Here is a 24,071-nt window from a genome sequence, read left to right as displayed (position 1 = left end):
CTGCCGAGATCCGGATCCCACATCCAAGACCTCCCAACTCGACCTTGGCACTAATGTTGGGGGCGGGGGGCACAGCTGGCTGGCAGCTGGAAGGGGGGGACACTTCTCCCTCCTCCTTCCTCTATGACTCACCCAGGGGAAGGAGGAGGGCTTGCATACGACCCCCCAAACACTAGAGGCTCCCCAAAATTTGCCTACTCATCAGCCTACCCCACAGCCCGGCCGTCAACGAGCCTCGATGGAAATGGGGCAACATCCTTCCTCGCCCACGCGTGCCACAGCCCACCCATGTCTCCCCTTCACACTAGTAAACGAAAAATGTCACCAACTTTCCCAGCTTCAGTAAAGTTTTTCTGGGGTGTGGATGAGAGTGCGGGATGGAACAAGGAGCTCTAAGGTTTCCCTGCGGGAGGACTGAATTATCATTGGTGTCTCCCAGTTTTGCTGAGTCCCCCTCGCACCCCCCCCTCCCCAACTCCCAGGAGTCGGCTCCGCCCCCCTTCTCCCAGTCCCGCCTTCCCCGCCCCCGTGCCTCCTCGGCCCACCCAAGTCGCCGCCGCAGGCTCTGGCTGCAGACGGCTCCGCTTCCCCCGCCCGCCCCGGGAGCCCAGTCGAGCGAGCCGGAGTTGGGGGGGCGGGACACATTCTTGCCTCCTCCTCTCAGAGCATCCGGAAAGCGGGCAGTGGAGCCCTGGGGGACACTATTAGAGGGTGGGGGTCCTCGTGGTGAGGTGAGAAAAAAAGGAGAATCCGTAAACTATGAGGGAGAGAAAGTGACTGGATAAATAAAATAAGGTGTGTATGAGGAGGAGGAGGGGCCAGGAAGCCTTAGGATCAGGGTATCCCAGCCAGCTTCCCAAGGGTTAACCCCTTCAGACCCCCGGGAACCCCCTAGTGACGTCAAGGGCGGGGTCTGAGGCGTCGGGCGGGGATGCCCGCGAGATAATAGGGTGGGGGGGAGGTCTCTGGACCCCGCCCCCTAGGGAAAGCCACCCTTATTCCGACCCTAACATCTCCCCTTGGAAACTGCCCGCCTTCTCCCTCTACCGGAACTTAGGCCTATCCTATGAAGACCCCAGTTCTCAGCCCCCTAAAACCCTCAGTCGTCAGTCTCTACCGGGTCCCCTTTCCCTAATCCTGTCCCCAAAGCTTGCTGCCCAGGGCTGATTGTTTCGGGGTCATGGGGCCTGAAAAAGGATTCAGAGCGGGGAGCAAGGGCAGGCAGGGTGGTCTGAGCCAAAGAAGGGGCCTCGGTCCCCAGCTCCTGTTTGGGCGGAGGGCCAATGGGGATACACAAGCTGGCAGTGGCCAGTGGTCCCGCCTAGCCCCAGTAGGGGTCTCCCTGCTGCTGACTCCAGCTGCCCTGGTGGTCCTGAGGTCAGAGGGTCAAGACAAGGTCTCCCCAGCTCCTCCTCAGCGCCCAGCCCACAGCCTTTGCGACTCAGTAGTCTAAAATTCCTTGGGGTCGTTCTAGGGCCTAGACTAGACCTTGGACAGCCCCTCCAGACCCCGTCCTAGTCCTGAAGACACTTTTTTTTCCCCAAACATAAGCATCTCTGGGCATATCTGTCGCAAGACAGGTCAGGGCTTCAAGCCCAGCTGGTCCCCAGTGGTCCTGTTGCCTCACGCACTCACCCATCCCCACCCCACCTGGAGCGCCCTCCTTCGCGGTCCCCTCCTTTCAGAAACACTGACGTCTTCCTGCCCCACGCTCAGAGACACACCTGGAGTTCCCTCTCTACCACGCAAACCTCCAGCTAGCCATCCTTCCAGCCTCTTCGTCTCAACCTCATGAAAGTGAGATGTTTCAAATATGTGGGAGAGGCAGAAAGAGACAAAGAGACCCACAGTTGCCTGAGACAGAGATACACAGACTGTCAAGAAAGAAAGAAGATACAGAGAAAGACACAAATGAAAAATCCTCCAAACTTTCTATTATCTCACTCCAGGCTCTTCCATCCCCATTTTGCCTCTGTGCCCCGGGGGCTGGGATGAGTCCCTTGGAAGCAGAGCATCCCCTCAGGCCCCCTCCCCCATCGCTACCAGGTGGTCCCCCGCCTGCCCCCCTTCTCACCTCCGTCTGGGCGCTGGGCTCGGGATGCGCGGTCCAGGGCTGGAGTCTGGGCTGGGGGGTGTGCGGTGGGGAGGGGGGGCGGACAGGGCCACGGCAGCGCAGCCTCAATGCCACCCCCACCCCCCCAACCTGGCCCCCAGCCCTCCCGCCGGCCCAGCCCGCCGGGCCGCAAGCCCGGACCACCCGCGAGAAGCGCAAACTTTTTTTTTCCTTTTGCAAAAACTTTTTCTCGCTCCAGCCGCTGGCGCGCCACCGCTCTTCCCGCTCGCCCCTCACCTCCCTCCTATTTCCCTCCCTCTCGCTGCTCTGGAGGATGAGGCGGGGTAGCTGGAAGCAAGACAGGGGGTGCCGGGCTTATTGCACCCCCAGGACCCCCAGGATCCTCCCCCTCCCTTGAGGGACCCTATACTGCCTACCACCCCCCCCCCCCGCTGTACACGCTGCTGGTGGTGAGCAGTAAATCCCGGCATGGATCCCAGGATCGGTTGTCCCCAAAGAGACCCTGAACCAGAGCCAGAAAAACAGATTGAGGAAAATATCGCGGGGTGGGGGTGAGTGGGTGGGAGAAGTTCATAGGAGAAAGATAATGTTGGAGGTAGGGTAGTAGACTTTGGTACTAACTGAGCATTCTGCCATCCTGTGGTTTATCTGCTCGTCTCGTTCTTTGGATGGAACTTGGAAGGGCTAGGACAGAGCTGGGGGTTTGGGGCAAATCAAGTTGAGGGCTTGGGGGCTCTGGCAGAAGGTGAGGGATCTATGATACATAAAAGAGAGGAGCAGCGGCTGAGGCTGGGTGCAGGGTGTGTGTTCACAAGGTCATAAGAAGCCCTGGATCTGAAGCACCTTTCCCGAGAACCCCGCTCTCCATCTCGAAGTTGTGAAGACTGCGGCCACCTCCGCACCTCCTACACTGCAGGCTCTTTTTCCGCTCGTCAAGGCTTTCTGCTCCCTCTGCTGGCCATTCTGGCACAGGACACCCTCTTGGAGTCGAGGCAGAAGGGACGGGTAGCTGAAGGAGGAGCTTTGACTGGTTCCCTCACCAAACCCCAGATAGGAGCCCAGGGAGGAGATGTGTGAGCCCAAAGAAACCGAGAGGCACAGGCAGAGGATGCTAGTGCCTGGCGGTCGTGCCTAACTGACAGGGCTGTTCCCTATCCCCTTAGATTTGTGTTGCTATGGTGACCTGATATGGAGGAGGGGCAGCTATTTCAGTCTCTCTGACTTTCAGGAGAAAGGAAAAAGCATGGTGGGGGAAAGGAGTCCTTTCCCCTTTCTGTCACCTCCTCAGACAGACCTCCCACATCCTAGCTCTGCTTCCAAGGACCACCGCCTTGGGCCTAGAAGGTTAACAGTTCAGACTGTGTGTGTGGGGGGAGAAAAGGTGAAGTTAGGCGAAGGTCTGGGACTATGACCAGTTAACCCAGAGGTTCAGGACCCAGCTCAGTAAGGCAAGACCAATGGTCACTGAAAAAGAAGGGACCCCACACATGCTCCTGTCCCAGCCTCGTGCCCCTTCTTCCAGAGGAGGTCTTTCATTTATATATTTATTTTTAGAGATGGCGTCTCGATATGTTGCCCAGGCTGAAGTGCAGTGGCTATTCACAGGTATGATCATAGCACACTGCAGCCTCGGACTCCTGTCCTGAAGGAATCCTCAGCCTCCCAAGTAGCTGGGGCTACCTGCCCCCAACAAGAGAGGTCTCTTAGAATATACTGTTTTCTTCCCCCCCCCACACTCAGTTCTATAGATCAGTGATTCTCAGTTTTTTTGGTTTTGAGACCCCTATATACTCTTAAAATTTATTGAGCTTCTGTTTGTGTGATTTATATCTATCCATTCACCATATTAGAAATTAAAACTGAAAACATTGTAAGACACAAGAATACACAAGCACACATTCCATTAATGATGATGTTAGATGATGTAATCAGAAGCTGCACAGTCTCTGGAAAACTCCACTGTACAATTTTGAGATAATGAGAATTAAAAAGGCAAATAACTGCATGTACTCTAGAAATATGTATGTTTAAAGTAAAGCAACTTGAAACTCTACACAGGACTTGTTTTCCAAAGAAGTATTGTTTAGAGGAGCAAAATTATAAGCCCTACCCATGTGTGTTATAAAACTATTTTGAAAAGCAAGGCTTGGGCACTACATAGAAATGTAGTGCCCAAGTCACAATCCCCTTATAACTTGTAACAAATACAGATAAGTAAAAAAGTTAAAAAAAAAAAAGGCAAATAACATCTTAGTATTATTATGAAAACAGCTTTGGCTATGTGGACACCCCTGAAAGGGTCTCAGGGACCTCCCAGAGGTCCCCAGACCACATTCTGATAACTTTTGCTCTGGACCATCACCCAATCCTTCTTCATAACTCACACTTGTTGATTTTCTTTCTCATTTTATTAAGAAAGTATAAAGCTCCTCTCCCCAGTGGATCCTGTGCCCTAGGGAAAACCAGGGAAGTTTTTAGGCTTAGCACCATTCTCTCTTGACTTCCATTTCTGGGACTGCCCCAAACATCCTCCCCCAGTACCTTGCCCATTTCCCCCTTTGGCCCTCTCTTGAAGCACTTCAACAGTCCTTACCCTTGGCCAGCCTGTATGGCTTGCCACAAACCTGCTTCCTCCTCTCCTCTCTTGAGGACTTTCTCTTCTTGGAAGAGACTAAGTAATTTTTCTTTGTCTTCTCCTTCCCTCCCTCCCTCACTACCCACTGTCATCTTCTCACAGGACTTAGGGTAGGAAACCATGCTTTCTGGGTAGACCCCTTTAGCGGAAACACTTTACCCCTCTCCCCACACATCAACTAGCCTAGAATAGGCCAGTGTCTGGAACAAGAAAGTGCCCATTTGTGTCCCTTGGGAACACCCCAGTCATATTGTCAGGTGGCTGTTGGGTGGGTGTGTGGATCAGGAATCTGATGCCTCCAGCCGCAGATGCCTTTTGCCTGGGAACCCTCGACTTGATCTCTTCCCTCTAAATCCCCAGGTCCTCTTGCTAGCTGCAGCCACAGGCCTCCACCACCATATCAGGCACATCTGTCTTGACCACATTGCCATTATGGTCAAGGTAGAGGAGAGAGAGAGGCCTTCGGGCAGTGGGGACACAGCAGGAGGTACTGGCAGGCCAAGGATTATTGGCTTTGAGGAGGCTGAAGACAGCAGAATGGAAAGAGGCAGCAATGCCCGGGCTGCCAGCCAAATGCGGGGGGCACTGCCCACTGCAGTAATTCAGCTGGTACCCCTCAGGCTGCAGGATCCAGTCGCGCCATCCCAGCTCCTGGAAGTCTACATAATGATCTCGCCTACAACATAAGGGGTTCCCAGGCTCACAGGTGGGGGTCCTCCTCCTGGCCCGGCCTGCTCCAGGCTCCTTGGCCCGGATCTTAAGCTCCAGGAAGGGCCGCTGGTGTCTGGCTGTGTCCAGGAGCTGCCTTGGTTGTTCAGTAACTGTGCTGTTGCCTTCTAAGAGTCTGCAGTCCAGCTGGAGTTTCAAGACACCAGACGCCTCACCCCTCAAGCCACTAGAGGGCAGAGTCAGGGCGTGCCAGCCGGGGGTAGTCATTTGGTGTTCAGCCAGGAGGGTGCGGGACCCTGGGCGCCTCCTCTTTGAGCCCCATCGGGAGATCCGCAAGTAAAGAGTGCCACGAAGGGTGGGCAGCACATGCAGCCAGAGGCGGGTGTGGTACAGGTGGTGGGACCCAGGAATGGACAGGTGGAAGGTGAGCATGGAGCTGCAGGTTGAAGTAGAGGAGTCTGCCAGAAAGATGGAGAAGGGAAAGAGAAATATGAGCAGAGATGAAGCTCTCCTCTGAGATTTCCCCAAGCCCTGCCCATTGCTCTCCCTCATACCCACCTTTAGAAAAAGCAGGGACTGCCTTGTGTCCTCCGCAACCAGTCCCTGCCCCAACTCCTCCTTCTCCTGTCACACCCCTCTCCCTCTGCACCTTCTGCCAGGCTCCCCTTCCGCCCCCACCTTTCCTGTCTGCTCTCTGCCTGTCTCTCTCTCCCTCACCCACCTGTGATGGCAGCAAAGCTGATGACCTCCTCCCCATTCCCTGCAGCCACACTGCCCAGCTGTAGTCTCCGAAGGGCTCTGGTCAGCACCGCCTGGGGTGGAGGATGAGTTATTCTGGGACGATTGGTCAGGCGCAGCCCCTCCAGAATTTGCAGCTTGGCTAGCTCCAGCACCAGAGCTCGCTCTGCTTGGGGTGCCAGTGTGGGGCCCCCACAGGAGGGACACACAGATCCTGTCCCCTGTGCCCACACCAGTGCCCACAGCAGTGCCAGTGAGAGCTGGACATCAGGGAGGCCCATGCTCCTGGTGAACTGCCCTGGCTCAGGAGCCTCAGATGGCAGTTGCTCCGTCTGTTGAGTCTGATTGCGTGGGAGCCAATGAGGGCCCACTGGCAGCAGACACCAGTGCCACACCTACCCTTGGCCAAGGTTAGAGCCACCTGTCTTCTATTGCCTAGGACTCAGGAAGGCTGAAAGTAGATCATCTGATGGATTGCTGTGTTTGACCCTCACAGCTCATGTCTGGCTATTGACCTGGGGCCTCTTTAGAGCCAGCTGCTGGGGGCTCCCAAACCTAATGGTCAGCCTGCTGACCTACCCTCTGAGCCCCAGGATTGGCCAGCTGTGCTGCTCATCAGGCCCTTGCAGGGGGTGGAGGTCCCCCCCCCCAGCTCAGGTTTCACCATCTGGCCATGATGACTGGGCTTGAGGTAGGGGTATGGGGGTTGGGGGGAGCAATGTGGACATGCATGATGCAAGAAAGAGGATGATTTCACATGCTCAGTCCCCAAGGTCTGGGACTGGGGGAGGGAGCTCCATATGAGCCAGGTGGGGAAGGGCAATTTTCCGCCATACCTTCAGTCTTTCTAACTTGACCACTGCTGCAGCAGTTGCCGTGAGCCAGCTGTGAGTTCCAGTGGTTATTTCTCTAGGGTCTCTTGGCCAGAAGGAGAATTCTGGTCTCTTTATTTCTGGCATTGGGGCTGGGACAGGGGTTAGGGTTGGGAGGGGCACAGTTAAAGAACAGAGCCCTCTTGCTCAGGCCCAGGTGGCAGTGCCACGAGGCACGGAAGTCACTTCCTGACCTTGGCTGTGCTGGCTGCCCAGAGTCCAGTTGGACTGAAGCACAGCATGGAAGAGGGCCAGAGAAAGCGGGGGCAGGGAACGTGTTACCGTGATGTCTGGGGAAACCCAGAGAGGTGGTGGTAGTGATGATGCAATCCTATGCAGGGCATAGTCCATCAGGGCTGGCAGAAGCGCATGTGACTTGGGAAGGCCTGTACCCAGCTGCTGCTTCTTTTTCAAGGGACTGTGACAGTTGCCTAAACTTGGGGCATTCTAGAAGCGGTGCCACACCTGCTTTTGTTTTTGATTTTAGGGACAAGGTCTCACTCTGTTGCCCAGGTGCCTGGAATGTAGTGGCTCAATCATAGCTCACTGCAGCCTTGAATCCTGGGCTCAAGCAATTCTCCTGCCTCAGCCTCTTGAGTAGTTGGGACTACAGACAGGCATGTGCCACCACACCCAGTTGATTTTTCTATTTTTTTGGAGAGATGAGAGTCTCACTATGTTGCCCAATCTGGTCTCAAACTCCTGGCCTCAAATGATCCTCCCAATTCCAGCCTCCCAAAGTGCTGATTACATGCATGCTCAGGCCCAGACTTCTGTTAATGGGGATGGGAAATGGGAAGTTTAAGGACTTTTGAAAAGAAATTGAGGAGAGTTCAGCAACCTTAGTCTCCAATCTTAGCCTTCCTTACCACACTTTCTCACATTTTTAAATGGAAGGGCCAAGTCCACCTTGAACTCATGAAGGTGGACCTCATGCTAGCTTTTCTCTTTATACCCCAGTTTCTTCAAGAAGCTTGAGGGAGAGAAAGCTGTGGGGGAAGTGAGTGTGATTTGGAAATGTGTCCCTATTCCTCTCTATTCATCTCCCCTCTACTTAGCCAGTGGGCGGTGTCAAGAGGGGCACTGTCAAGAGGGACAAAGAGATCTGGCACCAGGGGGACACGGTTTGCACTGAGGGCTGGGACCCAGTACCACCAGTGTCCACCATGTGGCAGTGCTGTGCCACTGGACAGCAGGTGGCTGGTAGCTGCCTGGAGCTTCCCAGGGACAGGGAAGGGGCTGCTCTGGGCAGTGGAGCAACAGAGCACTCCTCAACCTCTCACTCTGGGGACCCTATTGCATCCACAGGAGACAAGGAGAAGCTGGATCCTCTGCCCTTTCCACGACAGCACTGCCAGAGAGCAGAGGTTGTCATCAGGACCCACCTCACTGCTACCTATGGTTTTGGACCTCATCACAATGACATGTGGCAATGGAGCTTGGTGATCAGTGCCAGGCTCTTCCTAGAACCTCAAGGGGAAGAGGGACAATGAGACTCGTAGACCCTCCTCTCCACCCTGCATTTCTCCCAGGCCTTGTAACATATTTAAGCCCTCTGTCCAGTGCTCTCCCCAGCCCCCAGCTCCCTCTCTGTTGGTGGGTGCTGATGAGTGACAGCCCTTTACCCGCTGGGGTCTGGAACTGCAAAGTGGAGCTGTCTGCCCATGGTGGTGCCCCAGAGGGCTTACCTGTTGGTGTCAGGAGACAGAGTCAGGGGAAGCAACAAGAAGTGGCTGCAGGAGTCGCTGACCCCATCTCTCCCCACCCTGTGGGTTGGGTGCCCCCAATTTCCAGCTCTTCCCACCCCTTGCTGCTGTGCCTGGCCTGGCCCTACCTCCCCACTGACACTTACGTCAGAGCTCGGCTATAAATATGCTCTTAGCATCTTAGTCACTTTTCCCAAGAAGTGCTCCCAGGTTATAAATACCCCAGCCATCTGCCTCCCTGCCTGCCCTACCACCAACCTGGTTGGGGGCTGGGGAGGGGTAGCAACAACAGGTTTGGGGTAGGTAAGGAAGTAGAAGAAGCGGGAGTAGTTATCTTGCCCAAATAAGAAAAGCCTGAAGGAGTCTAGAGGTAGGGGCTAGGAGGCTCTGGAAGAAAATATTTGGAAAAAGACAGACCCACTCTTTCCCCTTTTACAAAAAGCAGAGCCAAAAAAGAAAGGGAATAATACTGATCCTATGTTTATTTTAAAATATGCTATTTTGTTCATTGTGAATTTTTCTGCATTTTGATTTTTAAAAAATACTGCATTTAAATCTTATTCATCTTGATTGATGATATTTTTGCCATCCCCTTAAAATTTTGCTCCTAAGGTGAGTGCCTCACTTCACCTTTCCCTAGTCTTAGCCCTGGTGACTAAAGCTGTAGTTGCAGGGAAGGAAGTTAGATGGGGTGGGGAAGGGGGAGAGGGAGGGCGACAATGGCAGAAGGGAGAGGGAGAGACAACAGAAGACCTCTTTAGATTCTCTTTAGATGAAGGTCTCCTCAAGTCAAAGGTAGGATAACTTCCATGGGTTGCTCAGGAAGCCACCCAGCTCAGATTTGCAGTCCCTCAGGAGGTCCCTTCAGACTTTCTCTCCTAGGGATCCTATATCAGGGACCTCTTACCCTGGTAGGAGAGGGTTATAAGCTGAGCAAACACAGACATCACGTTCACCAAAGGACACATGGGTTTTACGCAAACTCAGCCTTGGGCTGCAGACAATATCGACCCACCGTTCAGGGCTGTCCAGCCAAAGGGAGGAGATGGTGGTGGAAGAAGGGCAAAGGTCTAAAGAAGATCCCTCTCAGAGCAAATGCCACCCTCTCCTCACCCCAGGGTTTCCTCTTCTCCCTGGCCCACTCAAGCAGCCCTTGCCAGTTTCAGCTTCCAGACAGGACTCCTGGATGCAGTCCTGGGGGCGGGTGAAAGGCAGGCAAGTCAGAGGTGCTGGTAGCCAGCTCTGAGCATGCCTCTGCTTCCCACCACTTGTGTGCCCACAGATTGTCGGCTTACTTAATGACTAAGCATTGATCTGTCTCATATTTTGGAGTGAGTACAGAGGGAGGAGAGGAGCAGGTAAAATCTAGGTCTTTATTAGCCATGAGACCTTCAAAGATGGTTCTGGAAAGATGAAGGGGGAGCTTAAGAAAGAAGAGGAGGCAGCCTGGGGGAGGAAGAGGCATGAAGTGTGAGACAGATACAAGAGCTAGTCCTGAGGAATCCTTGTTAAGAGAAAGCAGAATGGGCAGGGCAGGCAGGCTCTGTGTCTTCTGGGGTGGCAGTTAGGGTCCTGGCCATAGACAGAGGACCCACTCAGCTGCCTGTGTTTGCTTCATCAAGAGGACACAGTGAAAAAATTATTCACAGAGGTGTAGGAAGGGTTAAGAAAACCAACAAGGGATGTTGAAACCCCTAGAGACTGGCAAAGTGGAAAGTAATTTGGACCCCCTGATGTTGAAGCAATAATATCAGAACCTAGGCAGAGAGGGTGCCATGAAAGAGGTAATCAGACAGGTGCTATAGGGACACAGCACAGCCACAGGTACACAGAACTATGGCACCTAGGCAGAGAGGAAGCAGGAATAAGAAATGCCTTGACCTCTGTCTCCTCCTATCCTTTGGTCTCCCACCTGTGTCTTCCCTTGGTCAAACTCAGCAGGAAGCTAGAGGGCAGAGGAGCTCAGGTGATGTAGCTCAGGTGCTTCAGCCCCTAAAGACATAGAGCAAGGAAGAGAAGGACAAAAAGTGGATGACAGTATGCAAAGAGAGCATTTTTAGCCCACCTGGGCAAGTAAGAAGGAAAGGGGCTCATGACTCAGAGCAGGGTAAGCCTCACTTTGGAGAGCAGTGATCTATCTTTGGTGAATCCAAGGAAGGGGCTCTCTGGAGATCCAGAAAATCAGGGGAAGGAGCTGGGTCAAATCATCCTAGAGTGGGGACCATTGTGTGGAAAAAGCAGGGAGGCATGGTGGATTATGGAGTCAATTAAGAGTGAACTAATGGTGTTTTGCCTGGGAACCAGGTGGCACTGCTCAGGATGAGAGGTGGGTCTGAGTCCCTGGAGTGGGGATCAAGTAGGTGGAGCTAGCTGGATGGACTGTGCCCTAGGAGAGATGCTAGTGGTTGTGAAGATGGTACAGTGACTCTCCTTAAATGAACTTCTCATCAAGTCAAAGGTGGGATCATTTCTATAGATTGCTCAGGAAGAGGGAATCTACGTTCTGGACAGAAAATGGTGTCATTCCCTCAAAAAAGGGCACTTCTGTGAGGGTGTTTGACCACCTTGGGGTGCCTGGACCACATGTAGACTAACTGCACCCACAGGCATCTACCACCATGTCAGGTATGTCGGTCTTGACAATGTTGCTGTCCCTGTCATAGTAGAGCAGAGACAGGGGGCGCCGGGCTGTGGGCACACAGCATGAGCCCCCTCCAGCGGTGCCTGCAGCTGTGTTGGCCTTGAGCAGATTGAGCACTGAGGTATGAAAGGAGGCAGCAATACCAGGCATGCCTGCCACATGGAGTGGGCACTGCCCTGTGCAGAAGTTCATTGCGTAGCCCTCAGGCTGGATAATCCAGTCATGCCAGCCAATCTCACGGAAGTCCACAAAGAACTCTTGTCGACAGCACATCCTGGACCCTCCCTGGCAGTCGATGCCTCGTCGGCGAACCCGGTGCTTGCCTCCAACTCTCACCTGGACTGTTACAAAAGGCCTATGGGCAGCCCCAGCCAGGATGACTGGGCTCTGGGCTACCTGGCCTTCAGGTACCAGCTCCAGGGTCAGATGCCCCTGGCTGTAGGCAGCCTGAGCTTCAGGCCCAAGGAGGAGCTGGTGCCAGCCACTGGCATCCACCTCCAGTAAGTGCTGATTAGCCAAGGTGAGATTGGTGCCATGTAGGCCTAGCACAAGGACCCTCACTTTCAAAGTCCAGGTAGTATTGAGAGGAAGCTGCACAAAGAACATGAGGCTGGCCTGCTGGACCTCCATGCCACCAGCAGTTGTATCAGAGAAGTGAAAATCAAGACGAGTCTGGTTGACGTTGGAGAGGCCTGTGGACACAAGAAGCCCATGTCATTGTGGCCTTCTAAGTGTCAATGCTACCAATTACTTCTCTATATTTGGTATACTTGAGCTCTCTGTAGTACTTGGCATTTGCTATGGTTTGAATGTGTCCCCCAAAGTTCATCTGTTAGAAATTTAATTCCCAATGCACTTGCGTTGGAAGGTGGGGCCTAATGGGAGGTGTTTGGGTCATCCTAGCACATTGGGAGGTGGAGGTGACAGGATCTCTTGATGCCAGGAGTTCAAGATTAAGCTGGGCAATAGAAGACCCTGATTCTACAAATAATTTTTTAAAAAATTAGCTAAGCACAGGCACAGTGGAGCACAGTGGAGTAGTTCCAGCTACTTGGAAGCTGAGGCAGGAGGATCACGTGAGCCCAAGAATCTGAGGTTGCAGTGAGCTATGATAACACAACTGCACTTTAGCCCAAGACCCTGTCCCCCCCAAATAAAAATGATGAGTTCAGCTCTCAGTCTCCCTACCGTCTCTTTGCCCTCCTGCCATGGGATGATGCAACAAGAAGGCCCTCACTGATACCTACTCCTTGATCTTGGACTTCCCAGCCTCCAGAACCATGAGCTAATAAGTTTCTGTTCATTGTAAACAGTGTAAATTACCCATTCTGTGGTATTCTGTTATAGCCGCACAAAACGGACTAGGACAGCATTGTTGACCACTTTTTCCTTCTTGAAAATCCTATTTCTCTTGGCTTCCATGACATAACTCTCTTATAATTCTTCCTTAGTTTTCTTTGCTGGCTTTCTTTGTTTGACCATCCTTTCAATACCAGTGTTCTCCAAGGCTGGGAGTAGTGGCTCATGCCTGTAATCCTAGCTCTCTGGGAGGCTGAGGCGGGTGGATCGTTTGAGCTCAGGAGTTTGAAACCAACCTGAGTAAGAGGGAGACCCCGTCTCTACTATAAATAGAAAGAAATTAATTGGCCAACTAATATATATAGAGAAAATTAGCCGGGTATGGTGGCGCATGCCTGTAGTCCCAGCTACTCAGGAGGCTGAGGCAGCAGGATTGTTTAAGCCCAGGAGTTTGAGGCTGCTGTGAGCCAGGCTGACACCACGGCACTCACTCTAGCCTGCACAGCAAAGTGAGACTCTGTCTCAAAAAAAAAAAAAAAAAAGTGTTCTCCAAGGTCTGTCTTTGAGTTTATTTCCTTTTATTCCACATTGATTGGAGTTCTTACTTACACTCATGGTCAACCAACACAACTTCTTTTTTTTCTTAGAGACAGATCTCTGTTGTCCAAGCTGGAGTGCAGTGGTGCCTTCACCATTCACTGTAGCCACAAATTCCTGGGTTCAAGTGATACTCTTGCCTCAGACTCCTGAGTAGTTTGGATTACAGGCATATACCACTGCACCTGGCTAATTTTTTCTATTTTTTAAGAGATAGGGTCTTACTATGTTGCCCAGACTTTTCTCCAACTCCTGGCCTCAAGTGATCCTCCCATCTCAACCTCCTGAGTCTCTGGAATTATAGGCTGAGCTACGGTACCTGGCAAGCAACACGATGTTTATGCTGGTGTTTCTCAAATCTGTATGTGCAACCCAGACCATTCTGAACACCTAGGCTGGACATATATATTTGGAAATCATCAAGCTTCAATCCTACATTTCTAACTGCTTAATTTTGTCACATGAATGAACTGACAGCATATTAAAGTCAATTTGTCCAACCATGAAAATCATTATTTTCCTTTCTATGTACTCCTTTTTCCATTCTTGGTGGCACAACTACTCTCCTTTTTTTTTTTTTTTTTTTTTTTTTTTGAGACAGAGTCTCACTTTGTTGCCCAAGCTAGAGTGAGTGCCATGGCATCAGCCTAGCTCACAGCAACCTCAATCTCCTGGGCTCAAGCGATTCTACTGCCTCAGCCCCCGAGGACTACAGGCATGTGCCACCATGCCTGGATAATTTTTTGTATATATATTTTTAGTTGGTTGATTAATTTCTTTCTATTTTTGGTAGAGACAGGGTCTCACTCAGGCTGGTTTCTAACTCCTGACCTTGAGCAATCTGCCCGCCTTGGCCTCCCAGAGTGCTAGGATTACACGCCTGGCCTACTCTCTTTATTACCTGCAAAACCCCTATGACCACCTCTTTCTCTCCCCATATCCTGCCCCTCATCAGTATCGTTCTAATGTCTGTGCATTTCTTTTTTAGACAGAGTCTCACTCTATTGCCCTGGCTAGAGTGCTGTGGCATCAGCCTACCTCACAGCAACCTCAAACTCCTGGGCTCAAGCGATCCTTCTGCCTCAGCCTCCCAAGTAGCTGGGACTACAGGCATGCGCCACCATGCCCAGCTAATCTTTTCTATTTTTGGTAGAGACGGGGACTTGCTCTTACTCAGGCTGGTCTTGAACACCTGAGCTCAAACGATCTGCCTGCCTCAGCCTCCCAGAGTGCTAGGATTACAGGCATGAGCCACCGCACCCTGCCTGTGCATTTCTTTATGTTGCCATTACTACTGCCCAATTTCCCCTCATCATTCTGCCCTATTGAAACATTGTAATTGGGTTTCTATTCCCTCCACTCTATTGAAATTGCTGCTGTCAAGATTACCAATATCTTCCACAGAGCAAACCCCTCTGTTTATGTTCATCTTACTTGACCATTAAGCAGTGTTTGACACAGTTAACCACACCCTGCTTCTTAAATATTTCCTTCTCTTGCCTTTCATGACACTGGCCACTCCATCTTTGTCTCTTTTGGTGACAGTTCCTCTTTCTTTGCCTGGCCTCTAAATGTTGGAGGCTCTGAGCTCCCTTTTCTTTTCTATCTATACACTCTCCCAGAATGATCTTGTCAATTCCCATGGCTTTCAATTCAATCTATATGCTGATGACTGCCAAATATATATGTCTGGCCCTGACCTTTCCCTGAGCCCCAGGCTTGTATATCCAGCTGCCTATCTGATATTTTACTTGGATATCCAACAATATCTCAATCTTTTCATGTTCAAAGAAGAACTCTAGATTTATACTCACAATCCAAACTTGTTCCTTCTTCAATCTTCTCCTTCCCTGTAAGTGTACTGCTTAAGCCAAAACCTTGATTTCCCTCATCCCCTACTTTGAAATTATCTGAAAGATTTATCAACTCTACTTCCAATTCATAATATAATTTCACTTCTCCTCACCTCCTATACTACACATTAGTCCAGTCCACAATCATCTTCTACTTGATCTATAGCAATAGTTTCCTAAGTGGTTCATGCTTGCCCTCCAAACCATTCTCCAAATATCAGCCAGAGTGATCTTTTTATTACATAAATCTGATCAGCTTTATCTCCTCACCTAAAAACCCTAAAAACCTCAAAGGCTTTCCATTGCTATTTGGATAAAATCTAAAACTCCTCAACATAGAAAACTTGTTTGGGCAGAGTGGTAGCTCATGCCCATAATCCTAGCACTCTGAGAGGCCGAGGTGGGAAGATTGCTTGAGGTCAGGAGTTCGAGACCAGCTTGAACAAGAGCAAGACCCCATCTCTACTAAAAATAGAAAAATTAGCCGGGCATGGTAGCCCATGCCTGTAGTCCCAGCTACTCGGGAGGCTGAGGCAGGAGGATCACTTGAGCCCAGGAGTTTGAAGTTGCTGTGAGCTAGGCTGATGCCACGGCACTCTACCCAGAACAACAGAGTGAAACTCTATCTCAAAGAAAAAGAAAACTTGTTTGATTAGGTAGTCTGCCATTTAACTACTACACCTCTATCTATATTGGTCTTTTTCTGTTCCTTGAACTCATCACACATGAAGCCATCTCACAGCTTTTACATTTGCTATTCCTTTGCCTGGAATGTCTTTCCAAGATCTTTGAATGACTGGCTCCTTTTTGGCATTCAGCTCAAATGTTTCCTCCTCAGAGAGATTTCCTTACTAGCCTATTTAAAGTAGCCTTTAATTCTACCTCCACCTCTCTTACATCATCCTGCTTAACTGTTGGGTTATTTTGTTATTTTAAGAGATGGGGTCTCACTATCCACTGTGTTGCCCAGGTTGGCCTTGAACTCCTGGGCTCAAGGGATCCTCCTCTCAAGTAACTGGGACTACAGGCACATGCCACCCAACCAGGCTCTGCTTAATTTTCCTCATAGCCACTATCGCTTTTGGTAATCATCTTGGTTCTTTGTGCATTTGTTTACTATGTACTTTTCCTACCACTTCCTCCTCCTCCCAGCTAGAATGTAAACTCCATGAAGGTAGTAATTGTGCCTACATGGTTCACTATTTTATCCCTAGTACTTGGTACACAGGAGGTACTCAATAAACATTTGTTGAATGGTCTTTCATTTCTCTAATTCTTTTATGATGACACCAGAATTATTTTCTAAAACCTTGAATGGATCATAAAACTCATGTTCTCAAAACCCTCATTGGTGAATAAAGTCCAAATCCTTTTGGGAAGCAGTTAAATGCCCATTATTTATTTGGCTTTAGCCACCCTTGTTTTTCTTTTCCAAATAAAGGGTGCTTTATTGTGGGAATGCAATCGATACTTTGAAGGGCACAAAAAAGGTGAGAAATACATTCTACTAGGCTTCTTGTGAATTGGAAAGTTAGGAATAAGGCTGCTCTCGACAGCTCTCAGAGCCAATATGATCTCTCTCTCTCATCTCTGTTTTTCTATGTAAGTTGATTCCATTATTCTGTCTCTGTGGATCTACTTCTTCTATTTCCTTGTCAGCTTCCTCAGGTCCCCAAATCATGGCCCCAGCTCCTGAGTCTATAGGACCTTTTACTCAGCTCCTTCTAGCTAAATGAGCTGACCTTCCAGTGTCCCAATTACAAAATCCTAGAAGAAGAGACCGATTGGCCCAACTAATATTTTCTTGCTAGCTTACAAAGCACCCAGTATTACTTCTTAAGTCATTCCAGTTATGACAGGGAGACACATGACAAGCAGAGGCTGTGGTAGACTACTATATTGGTGGCCCCAATGACCAACACTTTCCAACATACATGGCTTTGTGCAGTCCCTTTCCATATTGATTCTGGGTTTGGCCATGTGACTTCATTTGGCCAGTGAGACATTAGCAAGCATGGTGCTTACCAAGTACCTATATATTGAAACTTCATACTCTTGGAAGCCAGCCACAATGCTTCATTTTATTTTTTTTTAACATATATTTTTAACATATTTTATATTTTTTAAAATATGGAATGCTCCACGAATCTGTGTGTCATCCTTGCGCAGTGGCCATGCTAATCTTCCCTGTATCATTCTAATTTTAATATACGTACTGCTGAAGCGAGCACAGCCACATGCTTTAAAGAAACTTGGGCTAGACTACTAAATGATGAGAAGCCATGTGGAGAGAGACTTTGGAGGATCAGAGACCATCATAGTTGCTCCAGTCCCATCTGAGCTCCCAGCTGAATGCAGCTGAATGAGCGAAAGCGACCTCAGCTGCACTACATGGAGCAGAAGAACTCTCCAGATAAGCCTAGTCATGCCATGAAATCATGAGAAATAATACATTTAATGTTTTAAGCTTCTGTGTTTTGGGCTGGTTTGTTATAGTAATAAATACTGAAATAGAAGTTAGTATCAGAACTGGAGTGCTACCATAACAAAAACCTAAACCATGTTATGATAGCCATGGCTTTGAGACTGAGTGGCGAGCAGAGGTTAGAAGGATGGGGAAAAGAGTGTCGGTGAAGGCAGGAAGAACAGTGAGGAAATAGCTACTGGAAGCTGGAGAAAGGGGACCCTGTGTTATGTATTGGCTATCATCTGTGGTAACTTAGAAGCCAGAAAAGATATCTAACAAAGTTGTGAATTTAGCTAACAATATTTTTCAAGAAGATTGCTGAAAATGCCAATTGGCTTATTTTAGCTGCCTATGATAAGGCATTTCAGGAGAGAGATGAACTAAAAAAGGAACTTCAATTTTTGAGCAGAATTTAAAGAAAATATTGCTTTCTTTTTTCTTTTTCTTTTTGATGGAGACAGGGTCTTGCTGTTGCCTGGGATAGAGTTTGGTGGTATCATCATAGCTCACTGCAACCTCAAACTCCTGGGCTTCAGAGATCCTCAAGCCTCAGACTCCTAAATAGGAATGCACCATCATGCCCAGCTAATTTTTCTATTTTTTGTAGAGATGGGTCTCACTCTTGCTCAGGCTGGTCTTAAACTTCTTGCGTCAAGTGATCCTCCTGCTTCAGCCTTCTAAAGTGCTAGGATTACAGGTGTGAACCACCATCCTCAGCTAGAAAAGGTATTTCTAAAAGTACTTGCTATATTAAATAACAAAACCCTTTTTCATTCCTCCCCTGTCTGTCTGACAAAAGGTTCTCAAAGTAAGAAATTATCTCAGGGCAAAAATCAAATCCAGGGTACTGCCAGTAAAAATGGCCTCAGAGTGAAGATCAAAACAAATAAAGGGTCAGCAGTAAAACCTTTTGTTAGCTGGATGCAGCAGCTCATGTCTGTGCATAGTGAGACACAGTCTCTTAAAACAAACAAACAAACAAACAAACAAACAAACAAAGGCCAGGCACGCGGCTCACTCCTATAATCCTCTAGCACTCTAGCCCTGACAACAGAGTGAGACCTCATCTCAAGACAAACAAAAACAAGACAAATAAATATAAACAAAAAAATCTCTTTGTTAAGATCTAACATCTTGACTAGGTGAGGTGGCTCACGCTGTAATCTTAGCACTCTGGGAGGTAGAGGTGGGAGGATCACTTGAGCTCAGGAGTTTGAGACCAGCCTCAGCAAGAGCAAGACTGTCTAAACAAACAAACAAAAAAATTTAACATCTTGTTGAGATCTAAAATTTAATATATATATACATATATATATTATTTTTTTGAGACAAAGACTTGATCTGTTGTCCTGGCTAGAGTGCAGTGGCATCATCATAGCTCACTGCAACCTCAAACTCCTGGGCTAAAGTGATCCTCTTGTCCTGCTCAGCCTCCCAAGTAGCTGGGAGTACAGGTGTGCCACCATGCCTGACTGACTTTTCTATTTTTTTGTATAGACGGGGTCTTGCTCATGCTCAGGCTGGTCTTAAACCCCTGACATCAAGTAATCCTCCTGCCTTAGCCTCCTGAAGTGCTAGGACTACAAGTGTGAGCCACTGCACCCAGCTGAGATCTAAAATTTAAGGTGATGTTCTGTAGACCCTCTCAACTAGACAAAAGAGTTTCTATACTAAAAATCTTAAGGGTGTAGTTTCACCACATTTGTAGCCTAAAGGAAGGTCTCTATTGATAGAGTGAGGTGCCTTCTGTCTAACTGACTAAAACTTATTATTTAGAAGCCCCACAGAGTTTTTTTAAAAAATAAATTTAAGGGATATAGGTTTTGTTACACGAATATATTGCATAGTGGTGAAGTCTGGGCTTTTTGTGTAACCATCACAAGATTAGTGTATGTATTACCCCATTAGGTAATTTCTCATCCTATACTCCCCACTCCCACCCTTCTGGGTCTCCAACATCTATTATTCCATTCTCTATGTTCATGTGTATGCATTCGTTAGCCTCCTCTTATAAGTGAGAACATGTGGTATTTGATTTTCTGTTTTTAAGTTATTTCACTTAAGAGATAATGGCCTCCAGTTCTAACCATGTTGCTGCAAAAGACATGATTTCATACTTTTTTATGGCTCAGTAGTAGTCCATGATGTGTGTATGTGTGTGTGTGTGTGTGTGTGTGTATCCACCACATTTTCTTTATCTAATCCCTACAGAGTTTTAAAGAAAAGTTTAATAGTGACAGCAACACCATGTTGGACTATAAGGGACAAAGACAATTCAAAATAAAAAATGGTCGTCTCTGGGCCTCCTACTTCTTTGGGCAGGAAGCAGTCTGAGAAAACTACTCAGCTGCAAACCCAGATCATTTCCTGTTTAAAAGGAAAAACATCTGAGAAAGTAGAGAGCCAAGGGGCTAAGAGGGTGGATCTAGAAGCCCAGGAGAGCAGTGGTGAATAGTAGGATAATCCTACCAGGACCAGAACCAGACCCTAACTAAGGGAATTCTGGATTTGGGGTGGACTGAGATATATGCCTATCTGGGTGTCAGAATTTCTATGGATCAGTGACAGCTTTGTCTCCTACTCTCTCATACTCCGTCTTGAACAGGAGTGTCTATTATGGTTATCCTGTCTCTGTCTCAGCATTGTATGTTTGGTATGTGGGAGGCAGATAACTTGTATTTTTAGGAAACAGGTAGTGGTGTGCTGGTAAATGTTTAACAGCTGGTCTCCAGCGAATAAATTAAAAAGCCCTAGCCGGGTGCGGTGGCTCACGCCTGTAATCCTAGCACTCTGGGAGGCCGAGGCGGGCGGATCGTTTCAGCTCAGGAGTTCAAGACCAGCCTAAGCAAGAGAGAGTCCCTGTCTCTACCAAAAATAGAAAAAATTAGCCAGGCATGGTGGCACATGCTTGTAGTCCCAGCTACTCGGGAGGCTGAGGCAGAAGGATCGCTTGAGCCCAGGAGTTGAGGTTGCTGTGAGCTAGGCTGATGCCATGGCACTCTAGGTGGGGCAACAAAAAGAAAGAAAGAAAGAAAGAAAGAAAGAAAGAAAGAAAGAAAGAAAGAAAGAAAGAAAGAAAGAAAGAAAGAAAGAAAGAAAGAAAGAAAGAAAGAAAGGAAAGAAAGAAAGAAAGAAAGAAAGAAAGAAAGAAAGAAAGAAAGAAAGAAAGAAAGAAAGAAAAGCCCTGATTTGTAGTGTTTACCAATTTCTGTAGTGTAAATTCTCCCACTATGGCCAATTTCAAGCTACTAACGTGACATCACTGAATATGGAGTTGGGAGAAGATGTTCACAATCAGCTCCCATGAGTCAGTGTGAGCTAGCTCTAGGACACCACAGAAGGCCCCTGCACCTGAAGAAATGTACCAGAGGAGCCTCAACTATTTTTGTGCCTGATTCAGATAATGAGACACTGGACTTCAAGCCTGATGCTGATGCCATAAGGCAGGCATCCTCAAACTATGGCCTGCGGGCCACATGCGGCCACCTAGCACATTTATACTGCCCTGTGGGTGTTTTTGCCGCCGCTGCCTGTCCTGCTTAGCAGCCGACTCATCCCGGGCCCACAGTGCACACTCTCCAATGGTCTGATGGACAGTGAACTGGCCCCCTGTTTAAACAGTTTGAGGACCCCTGCCATAAGGGATGAAAGTTTGGAGGGTGGGGAGGGCTTAGGAGAGGGTGATTGTATTTTGCATGTGGGAGGAACGTGGATTATTAGGGGCCAGAGAGCAGACTATAGTAAATTGCTATATTGGCAGCCCCCAATGAACGGTACCTCCTGATTTTCATGCTTTGTTCTAGTTCCATCCCATGCTGATTCTGGGCTTGGCCACAATGTCTTGCTTTGTCAATGGGTTATTAGCAAGCGAGGTGTATGCAGAAGCTTGACAGTGATTTACACATTGAAATTGTCCTTTTGGAATCCAGCCAGCCTTCCTTACAGAAGCTTGGGCTAGACTACTGAATGATAAGAGGCTTCACAGAGAGAGGCTCTTATGGACTGAATGTGTTCCCTCAAAATTCATATGTTGAAATCCTAACTCCAATGTGATGGTATTAGGAGCTGAAGCCTTTGGGAGGTGATTAGGCTTTATGAGGGTGGAGCCCTCATAAATGGGATTAGTGCCTTTATTTATTTATTTATTTATTTATTTATTTATTTTATTTTATTTTTTTTTTGAGACAGAGTCTCACTTTGTTACCCAGGCTAGAGTGAGTGCTATGGCGTCAGCCTCGCTCACAGCAACCTCAAACTTCTGGGCTCAAGCGATTCTGCTGCCTCAGCCTCCCGAGTAGCTAGGACTACAGGCATGCACCACCATGCCCGGCTAATTTTTTTTTTCTATATATATTAGTTGGCCAATTAATTTCTTTCTGTTTATAGTAGAGATGGGGTCTCGCTCTTGCTCAGGCTGGTTTCGAACTCCTGACCTTGAGCAATCCGCCCGCCTCAGCCTCCCAGAGAGCTAGGATTACAGGCGTGAGCCACTGCGCCCGGCTGGATTAGTGCCTTTATAAAAGAGACCTCAGAAAGCTGCCCTGCCCTTTTCCTCTAGATGAGGTCATAGAGAGAAGAGGGCCCTCACCATAATCCTCTCATAGGCAGGAGCTGAGTCTTCTCTCTAGCTCTCCTCCCTTCCACTTCAGCATTCTAAGTACTTCACCTGTATGAGCCCGTCGAACTCTCTCTACTATCCTCTCATGATTCCCATTTTACAAATGAGAAAACTATTAACAACATAGGTCGGTCACACAGCTAATAAATGGCTGCACAAGACATGAGCCCAGGCTATCTAGCTCCAGAGTTTGTGCTGAGTCTTGAAGGTGGGAGAGGAATGGGTGCTAAACAGGGAGAAGGGGTCAGGAATGGAAGGGTCTTTCAAACCTAAGGAAGAGCTTGCAAAAGTCTCACTTTGCATGGTTTCTAGGGTCCTGTCTCATAATTTCTGATCTTTTCTCCAGCTGCCCATTATATTCTTCAACTAGTCCCCCCTTTATGGAAGTAACTCTCTCTTCCTCCCTGTCCTCTACCCTTCATACAACTTTCTTTTCTTTCTTTTTGAGACAGAGTCTCACTCTGTTGCTCAGGCTAGAGTGCATACAATTTTCTGAGTCCCATGTCGACCCTGTTCTGATATGGGAACCTGAGGTATACGGGAACCTGATGTACGGAGAGTTATGGTAGTTCCAGTGTTTTACTTTTTCTCTTTTTACACAAATGAGGCATCTGGAGGAGAGGAGAAGGGAGGGGCTGGATTTTGGGGCTGGAGAAAGAATAGAATCCCCAGGTCCAGGCCCAGGAAAAAGGCTCACACCACAGCCTGCAGTTTATGGGGCCTGCAGAGAGAGGAGCCAGAGGAGATGAGGGCAGGCAGCCTCAAAAGAAGTGAAATTTACCAACTTGTCAGCTGCCTATTGATCAGGTCTGAGCTGGAGTTGGGGGGAGGAGGAGGGGGTGGAGGGTGGTAGTGGGGAGCCTAAGATTAGGAGATTACAGGTTGTGGGAGCCAGGGGTTGGATGGTTTGGGGGAGGGAGTGAGAGGTGAGATCGATAGGAAATTTTTCATTTCCTTGAGAGGTCAAGTTCTGGGGAAGAGCTACAGACCAGGAACCCACCTGTCTTGGCAAAGCTGATGATTTCACATTCCTGTCCCCTGTCATCCTCCGGAAGTGCCCCCTGTGGGGGCCCATGGAGGCGCTGCAGTGCCGTCCTCAGAGCAGTTTTGGACACAGGCCGGCTCAGTGTTGGGCGCTGGCTGAGGTGCAGCTTGTCCAAGATGCTTCTTTTGGCCAGGTCGAGAAGCAGCTCCCTCTGGCTCTCCAGGTCCAAGGCAGGCCCCCCACATGCTGGACACTGACCACCAGCTCTGGGAGTGGCCACTGTGACTGGGGCCAGGAACAGGAAAGCTAGGAGTAATGAAGAGGTCATTGCTGGGGAGGCCTTCCTTGAGCAACACAAACCCAGGACTCAGGGTCTCAACGGCTGTGGTCTCAACTCTGTCCCGGCTGCCAGGGGCCCCGGAAGAAGTGTGTGCCCAGCTGGCATGGCTCCTTGTTGCAGGGAATAGGGCAGACAAACATCTGATTTGAAGAATGAAGCCAGCTACAGGTAGAATTTGGCAGAATCTGCCTATGCATAGTCAGTGAAAGTACGGTGTGGGGGATGTGAGGAGAGGTTGGTTTGTTTGGGGAAAGAAATGTCCCTGGGCCAATGTTGGGAAAGAATGAACTGCCAGGCCTGGGGACAAAGGTGAGCTGCCAGACTCGTGAGCTGCCAGGCCTGGGGACAAAGGTGAGAGATGAAATTCCTCTTCAGATCACTGGCCTTGCTGGGAATCCTGTGGGGATAAAGACAGATCCCAGGTTTTAAGATAGAATGTTAAAAGGTGACTCTCAAACAAGAAGGGGTCATTGGCGGGGTACCTTAGCTCACTGTAATGCAAGTACAGTAACTCAGAGTTGTATTCTTCTCTCCCAGTGCTCCCCAAACCATCCCTTCATCCTCCTCCCTGGGGCTC

General features: G+C 49.1%; 2 protein-coding genes and 1 non-coding gene across 3 annotated transcripts; all 3 read right to left on the bottom strand.

Annotated features, from left to right (window-relative positions):
- Positions 1–3,977: 3,977 nt before the first annotated feature.
- On the bottom strand, positions 3,978–9,053 carry INHBE (inhibin subunit beta E). Its single transcript, XM_012777065.2, has 2 exons — positions 6,100–9,053; positions 3,978–5,836 (listed from the first exon to the last, which is right to left on the bottom strand). Exons 1-2 carry the CDS (start codon positions 6,395–6,397, stop codon positions 5,079–5,081), a joined length of 1,056 nt encoding a protein of 351 aa, XP_012632519.1. The 5' UTR covers positions 6,398–9,053; the 3' UTR covers positions 3,978–5,078.
- A 105-nt stretch (positions 9,054–9,158) lies between these two features.
- INHBC (inhibin subunit beta C) lies at positions 9,159–23,677 on the bottom strand. Its single transcript, XM_076007429.1, has 2 exons — positions 23,170–23,677; positions 9,159–12,027 (listed from the first exon to the last, which is right to left on the bottom strand). Exons 1-2 carry the CDS (start codon positions 23,480–23,482, stop codon positions 11,285–11,287), a joined length of 1,056 nt encoding a protein of 351 aa, XP_075863544.1. The 5' UTR covers positions 23,483–23,677; the 3' UTR covers positions 9,159–11,284.
- On the bottom strand, positions 17,209–17,315 carry LOC142873528 (U6 spliceosomal RNA). The gene has a single exon (XR_012921547.1). It is a non-coding gene; the product is annotated as a U6 spliceosomal RNA (small nuclear RNA).
- Positions 23,678–24,071: the final 394 nt, after the last annotated feature.

The sequence above is a fragment of the Microcebus murinus genome, chromosome 10 (genome assembly GCF_040939455.1).
Source record: "Microcebus murinus isolate Inina chromosome 10, M.murinus_Inina_mat1.0, whole genome shotgun sequence".
Classification (NCBI taxonomy): domain Eukaryota; kingdom Metazoa; phylum Chordata; class Mammalia; order Primates; family Cheirogaleidae; genus Microcebus; species Microcebus murinus.
This window is presented reverse-complemented; position numbering and strand designations above follow the sequence as displayed.

What these genes read in the sequence shown, in the direction of transcription:
- INHBE (XM_012777065.2), bottom strand. Translation starts at nt 6,397, where the DNA reads ATGGGCCTCCCTGATGTCCAGCTCTCACTGGCACTGCTGTGGGCACTG. An exon ending in CAGCTTTGCTGCCATCACAG is followed by an intron (nt 5,837 to 6,099) that starts GTGGGTGAGGGA and finishes TCTTTCTGGCAG; the next exon opens with ACTCCTCTACTTCAACCTGC.
- INHBC (XM_076007429.1), bottom strand. Translation starts at nt 23,482, where the DNA reads ATGACCTCTTCATTACTCCTAGCTTTCCTGTTCCTGGCCCCAGTCACA. An exon ending in CATCAGCTTTGCCAAGACAG is followed by an intron (nt 12,028 to 23,169) that starts GTGGGTTCCTGG and finishes TTGTGTCCACAG; the next exon opens with GCCTCTCCAACGTCAACCAG.